The sequence below is a fragment of the Choristoneura fumiferana genome, chromosome 26 (assembly GCF_025370935.1).
Source record: "Choristoneura fumiferana chromosome 26, NRCan_CFum_1, whole genome shotgun sequence".
Classification (NCBI taxonomy): Eukaryota; Metazoa; Arthropoda; class Insecta; order Lepidoptera; family Tortricidae; genus Choristoneura; species Choristoneura fumiferana.
Genome location: NC_133497.1, coordinates 6,991,635 through 7,008,200, shown reverse-complemented (window position 1 = coordinate 7,008,200; position 16,566 = coordinate 6,991,635). Strand labels below are relative to the sequence as shown.

The 16,566-nt window shown below is 40.4% G+C and overlaps 1 protein-coding gene across 1 annotated transcript; it reads right to left on the bottom strand.

Annotated features, from left to right (window-relative positions):
* Positions 1-4,690: 4,690 nt before the first annotated feature.
* On the bottom strand, positions 4,691-15,796 carry LOC141442893 (transient receptor potential channel pyrexia-like). Its single transcript, XM_074108046.1, has 6 exons — positions 15,776-15,796; positions 9,648-9,774; positions 8,493-8,607; positions 6,983-8,101; positions 6,387-6,638; positions 4,691-5,830 (listed from the first exon to the last, which is right to left on the bottom strand). Exons 2-6 carry the CDS (start codon positions 9,752-9,754, stop codon positions 5,030-5,032), a joined length of 2,394 nt encoding a protein of 797 aa, XP_073964147.1. The 5' UTR covers positions 9,755-9,774; positions 15,776-15,796; the 3' UTR covers positions 4,691-5,029.
* Positions 15,797-16,566: the final 770 nt, after the last annotated feature.

Sequence of the window (16,566 nt, the reverse complement as noted above, 5' to 3'; positions counted from 1 at the left end):
TTACGTCATACTCCCTGGAAACCCCACTGTCTGTTTTGTGATTTACTAAGACAAGGCTGATGTGTACACACACACAATACCTATGTACTGAAGTAGTACATACTTAAAAAACCGGCCAAGAGCGTGTCGGGCACACCCGAAATAGGGTTCCGTAGCCATTTCAAACTCAAACATTTATTGACAACAAAAACACACTACATCACAACAAAAACACAGTAAAAACATAAATAGGAGAAAAAATAAAAAAGTAAGTAAATAGAAATTAAGTAATATTTTTCTAAGGATTTCGTATTTTGTACGGAATATTCCAAGTTTAGGTATATTTAATACCTTAGGTACCTATTCGTTATACAGGGTGGAACCTAACGATGATCCTTTACTGAAACAGGTGATATTGTTGTTTAAACTGAACAACTTTCTCCAAGGAACATAGGTCGAAAAACGATTTTTTTTTCGCCTTTCCATAGTATAAGTCGGTCAGCTAACCAATACATTTTGTATGGGAGTCTTAATTTTTTTTTCGTTTTTCGACCTATATTCCTTGGAGAAAGTTGTTCACTTAATAAGGAACACTAGTAAAAAGTCATCGTTAGGTTCCATGCTGTAGTTTTCCTTGTAAGTTTGATATAATCAGACAGTCACTATAATATTATCGAAGCTTCTAAAAACATCATTAAAATCGCAAACTTAAAAGGTAAATATTCAAACGAAATAGCTAGTCGTTGCTAGGCAACTCGGTCGCCTTAGCAACGGCTGATAACGCCTAGCAACCAAAAAACGCTGAAAAAAACACGTTTCTTGTATGACGACCCCCTTTAATTTGTATTTTTACTTTATTTTTAGTATTTGTTGTTATAGCAGTCACAGTAATACATAATCTGTGAAAATTTCAAGTGTCTAACTTTTACGGCTTAAGAGATAGAGCCCTGTAATAGGGTCCCGTTGGCACCCTTTGGGTACGGAACCCTAAAAATAAATTTTATTTATAGGTGACTAGAATTCATTTTTAGTATAAGGTGGCCAGTTATTGATGGATGAGTGCAAAAGTGGCACAAGTAAAAAATATTAAAATAACAAGGTACCATAATGAACTGTTACAATACAATACAATAATTACAGTCCATTATTATTAGTTATTTTGCTCGTCGCACGACCGCATCGATTTTGGTCCCATTTGATTCGTCTTGACGACTACCTACTTTGGTAACCAGGGGCAAAAAGTACCGCCAGGAAGAAAGCTTGTATTAGATTTTTTTACAAAAAAATATTACTGAACTATTTGTTTTTAAAACTTTGTCGAAGGTGTTTGTGGAGTCGCTCGCACTCGCACTTGACCGATTTTTAGTAAACAGGAGGCCAAAAAAATGTACTGTAGATATTACCGTTAAATAAGATAGTTATAGCTTGTTAAATTACCTCATTGCGTCATTTTAGCCTAGACAAGCTGTACCACAAATATAGTAGAATAAAATTCAATTAAAAATTGGAGTCTGTTAAGTACCTATACCTACCTACCTAAAGTTAAAATTTTGTTACTGTTAAATATTCTTTTACTCGTTCATAACAGAGCCCGTATTGTCTAACGCGCGGGCGCTGGCAATCGCATGAACCATCTCTTTCTACCCTCATTCCTGTAGTGTACGGTTACGATTCCGGGCGGTTTCAGACTAGCGTTTTTTTCTGAGCGTTTTTGGCATACGCATACGCGCTGCATTAAATCGAACACGCGTGTACGCGCTCATTCCTGCGTAATTGCTCGTGTTTGGTCTAAAGGACATCTTCTCGCTCGCGCTTATACGAGCATACATGCGCGTCAACGCTCGAAGAAACAAAACCGCACCTGCAGGGCTACTACGAAACACGAAATTCGAAGTTCGTATCGTACCGTTCCTCTCGCTCTCGGAATAAATAGTATTAGTGTCAGAGGGACCACACGACACGAACATCGAGTTTCATATAGTAGCCCTGCTGTGCGCGCGTGCACGCGCTTTCAAAAACGCGACCTTATACGCGCGTATAAAACGCTAGTCTGAAACCACCCTCAGAGTGCGTTACACAGAAGCCCCGGGTTTAGTTTACGCCCTTATACTCTCAAACTTATAAAAGCTTACTTATTAACGGCGTTGGGCGAAAATAAATTATTATACTCAGCTATAATCGGTATAATAAAAATAAAAATAAAATATAAAACACGTCTAAAACAATAATGTAGATCTTCAAATAACTCTGCCGCTTCGAAAGTGATTTCTTGAGTAATATTTTAATAGGACAAAAGTTATTCCTGTTCTCATTTCGTTCAGTATGTTTTTGACAAGGCACAGACAACCTTAGTAAGCCAACAGCCGCGATCCGAGCTGGTGGAAGGGAATCCATCGCCGATGGATCTGTGAATGAGAAACGGAAAAATATTATTAAGTTTCGCGAAAATGCGTTTCCAAGAGATGTGCGAGGACGCGTTGCGAGGAACGTGTTTGTCATACTGCAATAGAAACGCTTCATTTACTTATCTTCGCTCAGCGCAGCTCTAGTGGAAACCGCTCAGCGGAGCGAGGACTAGGTAAAACGGCTAGGGAAACCATTAACAAAAACAAGAGCGTATCGGACACGCCCAAAATAGGGTTCCGTAGCCATTACGAAAAAATTAAGTAATAGTTTTGTAAGAATTTCGTATTTTATACGGAATCTTCCATAGTTTAGGTATATTTTATATCTTAGGCTGCTATTTACTCAATAATTCTCAAGCAAACTTAACCGTTATAGTTTTCCTTGAAAGTTTGATATACTTACTACCATCCTGATTTTTCTCCACCCACCGGTTTAGATTTTAGAGGGGGGGGGGGGACGCTCGATTTTAATAAAATTTGCACTTTAAAGTTGAATATTTCGCAAAAATATCGCTGAATCGAAAAATCGTCTTGGCAAACCCCTAAAGGTTTTAAAAGACCTATCCAACGATACCCCACACTAAAGGGTTGGATAAGAAAAAAAAATCACCCCCACTTTACGTTTATGGGAGGTACACTAAAAAATTTTTTTTTTAGTTTTTATTGTACCATTTTGTCGGCATAGTATACATATATATCCGTGCAAAATTACAGCTTTCTAGCATTGATAGTCCCTGAGCAAAGCCGAGGACGGACGGACAGACATACAGACAGACATGGCGAAACTATAAGGGTTCCGTTTTTACCATTTTGGCTCCGGAACCCTAAAAAACTACTCGTGTGTGGATTGACTGTAGGTATGTAGGAAACTATAATACCTATGATTTATGCTGACTCGTACCTATTAACGTAGACACTCGAGTCGAGACGGTAGACGGTCACACTTTGCTACTTATCGTTGTCACCTGCATTAGCAACAGCGGAGCGTGCAAAAATATTTGATACGTCCTACTGAAAAGCAGCTTGTCTAAATACCAAATGGTCTAATAAGCAACTGGTCCTGACCTGTTTTTGTCGAAAACTTGAAAAAAACATGGGCTAGAGCCACGCCTTTAGGAATTCAGTCGACTGAGTTAAAAAATTGAATTTTTAAATCAGTTGCTACTTAGGCCAGTTGCTTCTTGGACCACTTGCTACTTACACAAATTGCTTATTTTCAATTTAGACCGGCTGCTTTTTAGAAAAAATGATACTAACCTTCCTACCCGCCCTAGAAATATAGTCGTATCAGAAATTTACGCACGCTATGTTGTGTCAGATGATGCTGGTGACTACCACCTAATTTTGGCTAGTTTGAAGCTTGTGAGTCTTGTGATCTTGCTATTTATTGGTAGTCCGCTTCCTCAAACACTCCGGCAAAGAACAGACATATCATTACTACGACAAATAATACAAAAAATGTTATACAACTCAAAATAAAAGTAAGGGTTTGTTTATCCAGACCGTGATTACACATTATTACTTGATTCTTCTGTCAACGTTGAAATTGTCTTAGAAGATTTACGACATTGACAATGTTTATGAAAAGTCGGCATTGATATATATTTTATACAAAGGTTGTTCTTGTTATGTATACCTTAATTTCGTCCAGTCCGTCAATCTATATTTAAGCGGAAATTACACTTTGTTGTTCGCCGCATGCTGCATGCGGCGACCGCAAAAGTGTAAAGAACACGGTAGTCGGCCGCATTCGGCGAGCTACATATGGCCCAGTATACACACGCTCATTTATGCATATGGCCACCGCACTCGCCGCAGTAGACGGACAGACTAATGTAAAGACGACGTTTGTTTGCCGAAGTAACTACTTAGTTTGAAACAAATTCGGCGCCCGCATTAGGTGAACGACGCAGTGTAATTGCCGCTTCACACACCCATTCCGGCACCCATATTCTCGTAGCTCTCATATTTCGTTTTCTAGATTTCTTTACCGTACCGCAAAACCTACTGAGTATACTTAGACACTGGCAAAATTGCCCTTCAATGGACAGAGCCATATTTATTAAAAAAACCAACAAGATGCAATGCTGAATAATTCTGATTGTTCTGAAAATATTCCTGCCGGCCCGGCGCCCTTATTTAAATATTATGTACTTATATTCGTACGAATTAAGTTAAAATTAACGTTTGTAAATACTTACATTTCTTTCTGAATGTATAATCTGTTATTTTTATGTGTTTTGTCTGCAATAAAGAGTAGATAGGTATAATAATCCATTGCAAGAACTTATAATTCATTTATTTGCAATAAGTGTTGGTTATAATGGTCTTAAATTTAAAGCAATAAAAAATGTTCACACACTTAGCTAACTATAATGTGTCACTTAGCTAACTATATTGTCATCTTAGGGCCTACGCTAGCTGACGCGGATGCACGGAGCGGGTGCACGCCTGCGGGTGCGGGTGCATGTAAAATCCGTCGCACGCGACGCGTGCAGTTAGCGCTGCTCATACAATTTTTGAATAGACGTGCACCCCCTTTATGTAAACCGCGTCAGCTAGCGCTAGCGTAATTAGCCCTTACATATAACTAGTAGCTTCAAACGTAACAAACTTTGACTCGCTTTAACTTACTTAGGTACATGTTATTTCGTTTGACTTTTCAATAAATAGTCTATCTTTTTGTTCAAATTATTTATGGAGCGTTTAACTCCGTTATTTTCATGCGAAGTCATCGCCAGCTGGTTGAGTAGCGTCTTGATCTGTTCATTCTGTTTATTTATCACTTCGTGCAGCCAATTTGTGTTGCTTCCTGTTGGTTGACTCATACCCGCAGCACCAATCAGTTTCTCTGTCTTACATGTACAAATATTCATTACATTATCATTCTTATTCATCCGCTGGTCGTTTTTGCTTGCAGCTTCCACGATTGCGTAGTACAGCGTCGCCGATCGGATCTTAACTGATGATGGTTTTTCGTTATTGTACTTTACCTTCCATATTGATTGACGTCTCGTCACAGTAGACATACTAAGAGGATATCTTTTATTGACGAACGTATTTTGAAACCATTTCGAGAGTATGCCATCGTAGACTAAAGAGTCAAAAGTGCTTAGCAGTTCCACTTGTTTCTCGAGTCGTCTGATGTTGCCTGTTCGATTTAGCTCGTTGATGTCACTGACCGCCAAACCTATCATGAAGTTCATCAGAACTATAGCCACGAAGATCACGAAAGCCAGGAACAGTACTCGGACGAACATTGATGTGCCTCTAAGCTGTTCCGCGTGGTCTTCGCCGAATAAGCCTTCGTAGTCGAACTCCGAGGACATCATGACTAGAGTCTTGACGAACGCAGCGAAGGGGCCGTCGAAGGGGGGCGCCGAGTGATACTGGATCATGAAGCAGAAAGAGAAACCGATAACCAGTAACAGCACCGTCACGAGTATCTGAAAACCAATGATCGATCAGTGCTTATACGCAGTGTCCGTTTCTAAAGGCTCATTAAGACGATGGAAGAATTTGTATGGGAAGTTACGTTACATTGCGGACTATGGAGGGACCATGAATTCTGTTGATCCAACAAATACCGCAATGTAGTGAAACTTGCATGTAACTTCTCGCATTGTCTAAATGAGGCTTAAGGCTGCGTTTCCACTTATATTATCTCCACCGTAGCTGAGGGGTGCGAGTGTAGCGACTCCTAGCGCCATCTACTGAGCATATAGAAAACTTCGACCGAGTTCTACATGGCGCTATCGAAGCTTCTCAACTCGGACGCATATATACAAGTTCCGACTCTATTCCTTCGGACTCCGGTGTTCAGGCAGGTGTTCTGCCTGGAGAGAGATATCTCTATTTTAGCATCCCCCACGATGAGGAACGTGACTGTTTCCATCAGAAAGGTGTGAGATAGCTGAGCGGTGCAAGGATAAGTAGCGAGGGTATCCTCGCACATCGTGCGAGGTGGAAACGCAGCCAGATTTGACTGAAACCTAGCTTTACCTTCAGTATTTCGACAGCGACTTTCCCAAACATGAGAATGTAGAATCCGTAGCGTGGGAAGCGGGAGATAAGGAACATGGCCTGGACCCAGGCGAGCAGTAGCGAGGCGCAGGCGACGTGACGCGGCCAGGGGCCCGGCGACAGCGCAGCCAGCGGCGGAGTGCCCGCACACAGCACCAGTCCGCACATCTTCACCCACGACTCCCAGCTAGCAAAGTAACGCCGCTTTTTCAGATATATGAAAAAGCATTCCTGAAACAGACATGGATCTATTATTACTACCTGACTACGATATTTTCCATACCGCAGTTGGTAAAAACGGAACCCTTATTGGGCCACTTTGTTATCCGTCGGTTTGTTTGTCTGTCAAGATCTTTTTCTCAGCAACACATGGAGGTATCAAGCTGAAATTGACTCATTATCCGACGTTGCATATTTTGGGTTTAGACGAGAAAAAAACCTCCGCTTGCAAATTCAACTTTCAAACTTCAACGTGCAAGTTTTTCCAGCTGTCGGTGACTTAAGCTCGTCGACGAATTTCCGTATTCTGGATTCTAACACGCAAAGAAATTTTCCAAGCATCTTAGCAGTCTTACCTGTACTAGTAATATTAATGTTGATATGTATATCAATGCGATCAGCAGCCAGTACACTCCTGCGTGGAGCCCGGAGTCAGGAGTCTCGTCCCCACTTGCCAGATCAGAGTGCCCCGTGCTGCTGACGTTCATAGCGGTGGAAGTACTGCTGCCACTGTTCATGAGGTCTTCATTTTGAAAAACGCTTATCACGAAAATATTAAACGAAGCAAGGAATACAGCATAAACTAAGATCATAGCATAAAATAGTGGCAAGAAATGTATCCATTTCAAGTACAAGAGGCTCTCAATCAGAGGATGTATCAGTACTTTGCTTTGGCCGCAGCCCACAAATTCATCCAAGACCTTCATGTGACTCATATCGTTCTTACCATTCGTGAGCACTCGATAGTCGACATCTATTTCGAAGTCTAAATCGTTGTTCTTTAACGGTTTTCTATAAATAAACTCATCAAAAACTTGATAGAAAAAATTCGTGGCATCATAAAAGTTATTTGAAATCAATTCTAGGATAGTCACTTCGTTTTTGTTCCTGGTTGATAGCACGGCCCCTTTTCGCAGCAACAGCGTAGCCAAGCCCCTGTTGTTGTGCCTTGCTGCTGCGTGCAAAGGGGTGTCTCCTAACTTATTTACCTCAAACACCGCTTCAGGATTGTGTTCTAATATAACTTCAGCGGCATCGTTGCTTGCTTCGATTGCAGCAAAATGCAGCGGTGTGTGACCTTCATATACGGTATTCTGAGGGGCATATTTGAATTTTTCTAAAAGTAGCTTAACCGATGCGGGGTTTCTAGCGCAGACAGCTGCATGTATCGGAGCCAGGCCCTTAGAATTGAAAGTGCTTGGTACGTATGTATTGTCTAAAAAGTACTTCAAGATTTTTGGGTCATGTACAGCTTTGTGCAGCGCTGATTCGTTTTTGTCTGACACTCTGTTCGGGGTTGCTCCTTTTATTAAAAGGGCTTGGATGGCTGGCAGGTTGCTCTTCAATATGGCAGTTCCAAGTGGGGTGTCGCCTCGCCCGTTAACTTTGTCCAAGGTTTGGTCGCGCTCGGCGTCCTTCAAAGCCTTTTCAAATTTGTCCATGTCACCGCTCTCTAATGCGATGTGGATTGGTGACTGAAATTTTTTAAACACGTTATTACTTTATTGATATGATTGGGTGTATGTATGTCGCAGGGAAACGGCCAAAATTTAGATTTGAACAAATCTCTAAGGAATGTGATCAACTCACGCAGGATATATTAATGGCAAATCTGGTGGAATTTCATCATCATTCAGGGATGATAAAATGGATTCGCCATTTCAACATCCTACCTGATTTGTTCATTATGACCAATTGCACCCTGCTTCTATAAATATGTCGCAGGAAAAAGGACTAAACATAGATTTGAACAATTTTCTAAGGGATAACCCTTATAAAGATGTTGCGTGCGACATATACAAGCAGAGTGCAAAAAAATGATGAAAGTTTGGGCGTGCGTGCGTGCATGAATCTATTTAATATTACCATTTCTTGGTAATGTGCCGGCATGTCTCCACCGAGCCCTAGTGGAACTCCGGACGCGCCGTCGTGCATCTCTTGCTGTGCTGCGAGCGCCTTGTTTTCGTCTTCTATAAAAAACCTAATAAAAACATGATAGGAATTTAATGAATTAAACCAGTGATTCCCAAAGTGGTCCAGGTGGACCCCAGGGGTCCACGGGAGACTTGCTGGGGTCTACGTAGGCGTGAACAAAAAATGGGGGTCATAAGGGGCTAACGGCACATGCTAAACTATCGCCCTGTTAAGCGATGAAGCGGAATCATATACAAACAGTTCACAGGCACAAAGCGCATTACTGTTACTTGCCTATTTGCGTAATATGCTCTGTATTAATTTATCGTAGTATTTATATACGTTTCGTGTACATGTACGGACTGCAAAGCGCTATCCGCCCGACAATGCTTAATGCTTGTACAGACACAGCGACACAATTTTTATTTTTTGGCGACTTTAAGATGTGGTAGAAATGTAGCAGCAGGGGGTCTACCGAAACCAGTAAAATTTTGAAAGTGGTCCACGAGAAAAATAAGTTTGGAACTACTGAATTAAACCCACATAACTCACGTCTGAAATCGAGTTTAGCTCGACATGTTACGGGCTAATTCGCAGCCTTTCCTCAACGGCATGACACGACGGCTGCAGCAAAACCGGCACTGCACGCCACCGCTTTGCTCGCGCGTCTACCCGTCGAAACTAGGGGCGGTTTCAGACTAGCGTTTTTTTCTGCGCGTATACGCTCGTTTTTGGCATATGCGCTTACACGCACTGCATTAAATCGAACACGCGTGTACGCGCTCATTCCTGCGTGTTTGCTCGTAATTGGTCTAAAGGACATGTTATCGCTCGCGCTTACATACGAGCTTATATGCACGTCAACGCTCGAAGAAAACAAAACCGCAATTGTTCGCGCGTACACGCGCTTTCAAAAACAATCTTATACAACGCTAGTCTGAAACCGCCCTAATACCGGCGCACAACTACCCACGTTTTCATTGTAACTTTTGCTATTACCCCGAATTCGCCCATAAAAGGCCAATCATGCTCATGCTCTGCACAGGAGGATCGCGGTGGAAGTCTATTTGTTAGGGGGCACGCCACTGACTGAATGGGGAAACTTACTGGCTCCTGGTGAGGAGTGTGCGTGGCTCGGGTGCACCCACGGGCTGCAGTAGCATCCGCTCCTCCGCGTCCATTGCCGGTCCTGCGTCCACTGATGGCAGCACCATCGTCAGAATGGGCTGGTCTCCTAAAATTGTAACGTGAATTTAAATAATAAGGGCCCAGTTACATTCACCAGCTAACTGTTGTCAGAGAGACAAAGAGACTTTAATTAAGTCAAAGAGAATCTCAGGATGCTTTCTCCTGTTGATGTGATTTCAAGAAAACAAATTTTGATTTTATATAGGTACTTACCTAATTGTTATTTATTGAAAAATAAATGTTTCGAACAATTTTACAAGTGCAACCTGAAAATTAATGATATGATTCGACTTAACATTATACACTATACTACTACTTATACTTATTACTTATTACTAGCTTTTACCCGCGGCTTCGCACGCGTAAACTATTCGGTGTGGTAGCTGCAATTGAAATTTTCGGGATTTTACAAAATTCCCCTGGAAAGTTCCAATATTTATATCGTGGTCTTCATTGAGGTTGTGTTGTGAATAACTGTACAAAATTCAAGACTCTAAACCCAGTGCTGAAGTTTCAAAATTTTTCCCTATCCAAATTCAAATGCAAAATTCAAATTCAAATAATTTATTCAGTAAATAGACCGCAATGGGCACTTTTACACGTCATTTTTTATACTACCAGCGCTTTCGGAAAGACCATCATTGCCAAGAAGAATGCGCCGCAAGAAACTTGGCAGAAAGTCATTTTTTCAAAATAAAATAATTACAAATAAAATACTTAAAAACTACACTATACAATTAAAGAAAAAAATACGAAAAATAATAATTATAATACAGGGATGTATGGGGTCCCTTAGTTACAAAACTATACCGTGGGATTATCGGGATAAAAAGTAGCGTACTTATGTGTTATTCCAGACATACGGCTACCTACATCCAAATGTCATGCCTCTAAGCCTAGCGGTTGTTATTTCGACATTTTATTCCTAGGTATCCCGTGGTAATATCGGGTCAAAAAGTCGTCTATGTGTTATTCCAGACGTCTAGCTACCTACATACCAAATTTCATGACTCTAAGCCCAGCGGTTATTATTTCAAGATTTTATCCCTATCCCGTGGGAATATCGGGATAAAAATTAGCCTGTGTGTTATTCCAGAAGTCCAGCTACCTACATACCGAAATTCATGGCTCTAAACCCAGTGGTTGTTATTTCGAGATTTTATCCCTAGGTATCCCGTGGGAATATCGAGTCAAAAAGTCCCTTACGTGTTATTCCAGACATCCAGCTACCTACATACTAAATTTCATGGCTCTTAGCCCAGAGGTTGTTATTTCGAGATTTTATCCCTATCCCGTGGGAATACTGGGATAAAAAGTATTCTATATTTTAATCCAGGTTATAAACTAACTTTTCGCCATTTTTCATCCAAATCCGTCCAGCCATTTCAGCGTGAAGAAGTAACAAACATACTCACTCACTCACAAACTTTCACATTTATAATATTAAGTAGTATTATTATAACTATTAAACCCTACTATTATATATAATATATATATTATTTATATACCTACAATATAATATAATATATAAATACTAGCTTTAACCCGCGGCTTCGCACGCGTAAACTATTCGGTGTGGTAGCTGCAATTGAAATTTTCGAGATTTTACAAAATCCCCCTGGAAATTCCCAAAATTTATATCGTGGTCTTCATTGAGGTTGTGTTGTGAATAACTGTACAAAATTCAAGACTCTAAACCCAGTGCTGAAGTTTAAAAATTTTTCCGTATCCAAATTCAAATGCAAAATTCAAATTCAAATCATTTATTCAGTAAATGGGCCGCAATGGGCACTTTTACACGTCATTTTTTATACTACCAGCGCTTTCGGAAAGACCATCATTGGCAAGAAGAATGCGCCGCAAGAAACTTGGCAGAAAGTCATTTTTTCAAAATAAAATAATTACAAATAAAATACTTAAAAACTACAGTATACAATTAAAGAAAAAAATACAAAATAATAATAATAATAATAATACAGGGATGTATGGGGTCCCTTAGTTACCAATCTATACCGTGGGAATATCGGGATAAAAAGTAGCGTACTTATGTGTTATTCCAGACATACGGCTACCTACATCCAAATGTCATGCCTCTAAGCCTAGCGGTTGTTATTTCGACATTTTATTCCTAGGTATCCCGTAGTAATATCGGGTCAAAAAGTCGTCTATGTGTTTTTCTAGACATCCAGCTTCCTACATACCAAATTTCATGACTCTAAGCTCAGCGGTTAATATTTCAAGATTTTATCCCTATCCCGTGGGAATATCGGGGTAAAAAATAAATTATGTGTTATTCCAGAGGTCCAGCTACCTACATACCAAATTTCATGGCTCTAAGCCCAGTGGTTGCTATTTCGAGATTTTATCCCTAGGTATCCCGTGGGAATATCGAGTCAAAAAGTCCCTTACGTGTTATTCCAGACGTCCAGTTACTTACATACCAAATTTCATGACTCTAAGTCCAGCGGTTATTATTTCAAGATTTTATCCCTATCCCGGGGGAATATTGGGATAAAAAGTAGCCTATGTGTTATTCCAGAGGTCCAGCTACCTACATACTAAATTTCATGGCTCTAAGCCCTGCGGTTGTTATTTCAAGATTTTATCCCTAGGTATCCCGTGGGAATATCGGGTCAAAAAGTCACTTATCTGTTATTCCAAACGTCCAACTACCTACATACCAAATTTCATGACTCTAAGCCCAGAGGTTGTTATTTCGAGATTGTATCCCTATCCCGTGGGAATACTGGGATAAAAAGTATCCTATGTTTTAATCCAGGTTATAAACTAACTTTTCGCCAAATTTCATCCAAATCCGTCCAGCTGTTTCAGCGTGAAGAAGTAACAAACATACTTACTCACTCACTCACTCACATACTCACTCACTCACTCACTCACTCACAAACTTTCACATTTATAATATGTCGCACGACGTGACGTCACGCGAAACTTTAAATTGAACTAAGTTTCATTTCATTTCTTTTGTATATTTATTTAAAGTAGGTATTTTTTTTTTTTTTTTTTTAGGAAAACAAACAGCTAGAAATAATACAAAGTATAAAACACATAAAAATATTACAGTAGCTACAACAGTTTCCACTTTTAACAAAAAACATAACATGCTGCTCAGGCAAGACAAAAAAAAAATATTTACAAGCACAACATCATCTTATTGTAATTTTGTATGTTGTTTATGTATTTTGTATTTGTATTGTGTGTTGTGTAAGAGCCGTGGTGGCCTAGTGGTTTGACCTATCGCCTCTCAGAGGGTCGTAGGTTCAAACCCCGGCTCGCACCTCTGAGTTTTTCGAAATTCATGTGCGGAATTACATTTGAAATTTACCACGAGCTTTGCGGTGAAGGAAAACATCGTGAGGAAACCTGCACAAACCTGCGACCTGCGAAGCAATTCAATGGTGCGTGTGAAGTTCCCAATCCGCACTGGGCCCGCGTGGGAACTATGGCCCAAGCCCTCTTGTTCTGAGAGGAGGCCTGTGCCCAGCAGTGGGACGTATATAGGCTGGGATGATGATGATGATTGTGTGTTTGTTTCTTTGTATGGAAATCCAAGTTCTAAGGACACGTCCCGGTATTGACTAGAATAACCGATTTGGTTTAACATTGGATCTCAATTTTTTTTGCAGTGGGTGTAAGAAAGAACTGCGTTGCGAGACTGCATCTTTTTACATGTACTTAATGTAATGTTTTCGATGGGATTTCTTTGTGTGTTTTTTGTATGTATGTAAGTACTTATAATGTACCTATACTAAAATTCATCAACGTTATGGGCATGGAAATTCCAAAACGAGATTTATAAACAGTTATCGGATTTCAAGGACAGTCCAGTGCCGTTAAAGGATCGAGTCTTTCTTTGACCAGTTTGGCTGCTTTCTGTTGTGTACGTACGTGTCAGAACAAAGTCATTAAGGTATAAAAGTAAATTATGGCTCTACTGCGAATATAATGTAATACTTATGTTGTGGGTTCTCATTGGATAGGTCATTTAAATAATTGAAAGTTTTCAGAAGAAACTATTTTACGAATTAGAGACCATTTTGCAGCAAATCCAACTTTTTTAGAAGTGGTGGTGTTCATTAAATAACTGAAAACGTATGTACTTAAGTATAAGAATATTTTTAATATTTTTTTAATGCGCTCAGTGTAAAAGTTGTACGAATGCAACATACACAAGTTCAAGTTTTAGCGAGATTATAGTACTATTTAGATACTTAACTACTTGTCCTATTACTTATTCTGTGACTTAGCTTAATTCTACTGGGCGTTTTTCCGTTTCCTAGGAGTCTTTGTATTATATTGTTATCTAGGTAGAAGACGTCTAAAAAATTATAAAAAAATCATCAAATTCTACAGCCCATTCATAACAAAAAGTCAACATCATCATGTCAGCCGAAAGACGTCCACTGCTGGACATAGGCCTCCCCCAAGGCTCTCCACTCAGACCGGTCTTCTACTTTCCGCATCCACCGTGATTCCGCGATCTTAACAAAGTCGTCGCTCCATCTCGTTGGAGGCCCACCGACAGCCCGTCTCCCCGCCATTCGAGAACCTTCTGACCCCATAGGCCATCAGTCCTGCGAGCAATATGCCCCGCCCACTGCCACTTCAATTTCGCAATTCTTCGGGCTATGTCGGTAACCTTAGTTCTACCTACTGCGGATATCATCATTTCTGATTCTATCCCGCAGAGAAACCCCGAGCATAGACTTTCCATCTGAGTGACTTTGAGCTTCCTCATGAGGCCCATCGTTAGCGCCCACGTCTCAGATCCGTAAGCCATCAACAGCAACACGCACTGGGTCAAAGACTTGACTACAAACACTGCGGTAATTTGGACGAAAAGACGCTTCGAAGCTTCCCGATAGCAAAATGTCAAACCATGAAAATTTAGGGGCGGTTGAATCGCTCGAATAATGACATTAATGACCCATTTCTTCCAACAGCACTGTTACTTTACTTTATCGGTACATGGTCGGTACTTACTTTTGTATTAAATTAGCGCAAATCACTTTCTTCTTCTTATTTCCGTTGGCACTATACAACCCAATTAAGTCACTATACTATCGTGAAAAATACAGGGGGGCTACTACGAAATTCGAAAATCGCAGTCGTCCCTCACTCTTGTATTAAATAATACAAGCATCAATGGGACAGCAAGATACGAAGTTCGAATTTTGCATTCCGTTGTCTATAGGCTCAACTTCGGAAGCTCGGGCACTAGCACAACACAAGCGACTAACGCAGGTGGGAGATAAAACCGAACTTTATAATTGCCTAAACAATCAGGCTCTAGCGCCGCAAAAAAACAGTTCAGCGAAAGACGAACGATACGCGATACGTTTTCCGTTCGATATGTAATGGACAAAAAACGACCGCTGGGTTTGGGTTGCGGCGTCACGAGCGCCTCGTTCGCACTAACCAAATTTGCGGGACAGATTCGCCCAAATCTGCATCAGCGGGACTAGCAATATGGACCCCAACATTGAAGGGTTCGCATCGCTACTTAAAACCAGAGCAATTGTTGCACGACGATGGAAAGCGTACATTGTCGGATTGCAGTAAAAGGAATCATTAAAGTACTGGAGGAAAGAACTAGTTTTAATCCTACTAATATATAAATGCGTAATTTTGTGAGTATGTGTGTGTTTTTGTTTGGTACTCCTTTACCTACATACGCTAAAATGGCTGAACAGAAATTTGAAATGAAATTTGGTACGCGGATAGCTGGAGATCTGGAATAACACATAAGTAGTTAGGCTTCTTTTATCTCATTATTCCCACGGGATAGGGATAAAATCACAATAACAACCGGATGGAATGGATACAGTCACAAAATTTGGCACTGTTCTTTATAAGTAATGCAACGTCAATAAAGACTTCATGTCATTTCGGGAATTTTATAAAATCCCGGAATTTCAATTCAACAGTTGGATCTCATTATACACGTGCGAAGCTGCGCGTAAACTCTATGGTACCTACTTAATACAAGTTCTTGGAAGGATTCGGATATGTTATAATGTTGTACTGACCTTGCCCACTGACTGCGCCGGCTGCTGGGGACCAAAGACTACAGTACCTACTTATATATAGGGACAGTGGGGACGGAGCAAGAAAAGTGCAGACTAATTCGTTACCTGAGTCGCATTTGTTTGAATGACGTTTTAAAAGGAAATAACCTAACCTAAGCCGTCATCATCATCATTTTGGTCATACGTCCCACTGAGCGCAGGCCTCCTCTCAGAATGAGAGCGCTTGCGCCGGAGTTCTCACGCAGGAATAGGAACTAATGTCATGTTGACAGCCCATACTATTGTCAAGGAAATCATAGTGAAGGTCATTGTTCATCTACCATTACCTCTTCCTACCACTTCTACCATATTTCGTTTTCTAGATTTTTTTTACCGGCAAACCTACAGACACTGGCAAAATTGTCCACCAGTGGACAGTCATATTTAAAAAAAAAATACATATAAGGTTCCATCCTGGACATGAATCAATTTGTCCGATTGTAGAGGTAAGGTAGGGTAAATCCACGGTAAATCATTAATTACTGGCCACGGTTCAATAAAATGGCCACCCAAAATGAATTCGATTTATACTTAGCTAACCAGAATTCATTTTAGTGTAAGGTGGCCGTGTTATTGAAGGGTGGCCAAAATTGACACCTTATACTAAAAATGAACTCGCTTTATAGGTGACTAGTATATAATTCATTTTTAGTCTAAGGTGGCCAGTTATTGAACGGTGGCCAGTAATTGACGATTTACCCGACATAGTTACAGGCAATTAGTCAATAATAACTATTTGGTTACCTACAATG

Excerpts from the sequence above, each read along its gene's own strand:
- LOC141442893 (XM_074108046.1), bottom strand. The coding sequence starts at position 9,754 with ATGGTGCTGCCATCAGTGGACGCAGGACCGGCAATGGACGCGGAGGAG. Across the intron at positions 8,102-8,492 it reads CGGCACATTACCAAGAAATG|TCACCAATCCACATCGCATT; the intron begins GTAATATTAAAT and ends AAAAAATTTCAG. Across the intron at positions 6,639-6,982 it reads CATTAATATTACTAGTACAG|GAATGCTTTTTCATATATCT; the intron begins GTAAGACTGCTA and ends TGTCTGTTTCAG.